Source organism: Gavialis gangeticus, unplaced genomic scaffold (genome assembly GCF_001723915.1).
Source record: "Gavialis gangeticus isolate Ggan-Ray unplaced genomic scaffold, GavGan_comp1, whole genome shotgun sequence".
Taxonomy (NCBI): Eukaryota; Metazoa; Chordata; order Crocodylia; family Gavialidae; genus Gavialis; species Gavialis gangeticus.
This window is the reverse complement of record NW_017729024.1, coordinates 101,488,705-101,491,286: the sequence shown is the minus strand read 5'-3', so window position 1 is coordinate 101,491,286 and position 2,582 is coordinate 101,488,705. Positions and strand designations below refer to the sequence as shown.

The 2,582-nt window shown below is 51.4% G+C and overlaps 1 protein-coding gene across 1 annotated transcript in view; it reads left to right on the top strand.

The window, feature by feature from the left end:
- The first annotated feature begins 2,019 nt into the window (after positions 1 to 2,019).
- The window catches only part of GDA (guanine deaminase), a 101,061-nt gene continuing 100,498 nt past the window's right edge, over positions 2,020 to 2,582 (top strand). The window contains exon 1 of the mRNA XM_019517463.1: positions 2,020 to 2,379. Within this exon, the coding sequence (XP_019373008.1) occupies positions 2,257 to 2,379 (123 nt within the window). The 5' untranslated portion in view covers positions 2,020 to 2,256. The remainder of the gene's footprint in view (positions 2,380 to 2,582) is intronic.

Sequence of the window (2,582 nt, the reverse complement as noted above, 5' to 3'; positions counted from 1 at the left end):
GGGGTCAGACTTGATGATCTACGTAGGTCCCTTCCAACCCTACCAACTATGAAACTATGAACCAGCAGTCAGTTCAGACGTGTTTATAATGATGTCTTATTTTTAAAAAATGATTGTAAGAGAAATAAGCAGCTGTCATATCTGCTTCTGTGGAACTTCTATCCTTTCCCTCTTATTTTTCTCTTCATTTTCCCCTCCCTTATCTTTCCCTCCCACCGCATCTCTTCCTTTTTTTCTCTTCACGCTCCATTGGCTGAGTTACATGGCTGTTTTCTTTTGACAGTTCAGGTCACCTTTGGCATCTGTTTCTGCTCAGGTACTGAACAGTGAATCCACATTCATGTACCACATGGAAGGAGCTGGAGGCAGCTACCCTGCCAGCTCATCAAATCCACAAAAATGCCTCTAGCTTCAGGGTGTGAATCTGTAGAAAGTAGTGCTTACCACCCAGTAGCTGTACTTTAAAAATCACAATCCCTTTAAAACTAGGTTTATTCTACTGAACTTGTCAAAGGGTCTTCTACCAGTATGGGCTCAGGGCAGCAGCTGAGACCAGAGACTCAGCTTTCTGCACCTGGTGAAAAAATGGTATACACAGTACTTTTTCAATTGAGTTCACCCTTGTTGTTGTTGGTATAAATCAGTTACTGAATGGTTTGCCAACAGACTTGTGTCATCTTGTTAGTTCTCTCATTCCTTCCTGCAAAAATAAACATATTATTTAAGCTTTGGTTATGATTCAGAGCTCACTGTCCAGCTCCCTTCCGTATTTACTAAGTTATTAAGTAAGTAGAAACAGATTGAAACCTTACAAGTCCTCTTTTTTTAATGAAACTAGTATATTAAAGGGGGGGGAGGGGAAGAGCCAGGGTAACCAGGTTATCAAAGTGCATGGCATTTATCTTCTGTTTGGTGAGTAGGTCAAAACCCACCCGATCCCCAAGAACTGCAGTGCAATAGAGAAAAAAATGGAGTGATTGCTTTTCCAGTTGTCTAAAATGACAGTTGTCTAAAATGCTATTTGCATGCAAATAAAGGGAAGAGGGAAAATATATAAACAGTAGTCTCCGTATTGAAAAGCCATGTGCTAATTACTTTATTTAGTGGGGTTTCTTTGGTGACCCAAATAGACTGTTAGCACTTTAAGGAAGTGCAAAGCAAAAGCAGTTTGTTTTGTGGGCTGGCTTTTGCTTCTGGAGGAAAGTGAAACAGAGTCAGAGCTCCTTTGATTTTAACTCTGAGCAGTGCCTGGAAACATTTTTTTCCTTTCCCCCACGCACTCTTTTTTACTGGGGGCTGCAGCTGAGGAGCGATTCCAGCAACACTGATTCCTTCCAGGGTCTTCTCTCCCATCTTCTCCTTCCATTTAAAAATACGGTTCATTTCCCTCTTATGAAGCTGTCTAAGAAGTGAGTCTCCAGGACGGCTTGGAAAGAGGAGGGCTTGGGCAACCTGGCAAAATGGGACGGGAGTGACCGGGCTTCATTTTATCTGCACCTTCAGAGTGCGTCCAGACCAGTGCAGTTTCCCCAGGCACAAGTGTGTGGCAGGTTACCCCAGGTGGGGTAGGGAAGGCCGTTGCTGGCGCCAGCAACCTTACCTGGCTCCTCGGGGGAGAAAGCCTGGCTGGCCGCTGGAGTGGGGCTCCTGCCAGCCAGCCTCCAGTTTTTGGCGCTACCCCACTTCGGCATGGCTTTTTGACCCCGGGGTGGTCATAAAGAATCCACCGCACTGCACGGTGGCAGCGTGAGGAGCGCCTGCCCCTGAGGCGGCACCACACATCTCTCGGCTGAGTTTATCTGGGTGGGTGTAAGCGCGTGGGTCAGGGTTGGAGACAAATGACTCCGCATTTGGCCCCTAGCCCAGTGTCAGGCTGGTGCTCCTGGCTGTAGACAGAGGCCGAGGCGCTTTGCAGAAGTGCTTTGCGGGGTGGGCACGAGGCAGGGCCGGCGCCCGGGGTCCCGGCCGGCGGCGCTGAGGGCTGGCGAGCCCCGAAACCTTGTGGGAGCGCGAGCGGCGGGAGGAGCGCGGGGAGCCTGCCAGCCGCGTTAACCACACCCCGAAGGGACAGTCACCAGGGGGTGGGTGGAGAGACGGCGGCAAGTGCCGGGAGCTGCTCGCGGCGCGGTGGGAATAACACGGAACCGGCAGCGCGCAGGGTGCCGCCGCCGGGTGCGGGAGAGCGGGACCCGGGAGCTGGGAGCTGCCACATCGCGGCGCCGCCTTCACCCGCAGCCGGGCTCCCCCGGCACCGCCATGGGCTCCCCGCACACCCCGCCGCTGGCCCACGTCTTCAGAGGGACCTTCGTGCACTCCAGCTGCGCCTCGCCCGCCGACATCCTGCACGGCCGCCTGCTCGGGGTGGACGACACCGGGAAAGTGCGTGCGGGGCGCGCCGCGCCGCGGGCGGGGGATCCTACCGGGGAGATGTTCTATGTATATAGTGTATGTGTGTATTAGACAATATTGGGGGGTTGATATAACAGTATAGGCACATTACCATAATTACAACGTAATATTATATATTACATATATACTGTATCTACCCCCAATATCATATATATGCTATTATATAGCCCCCT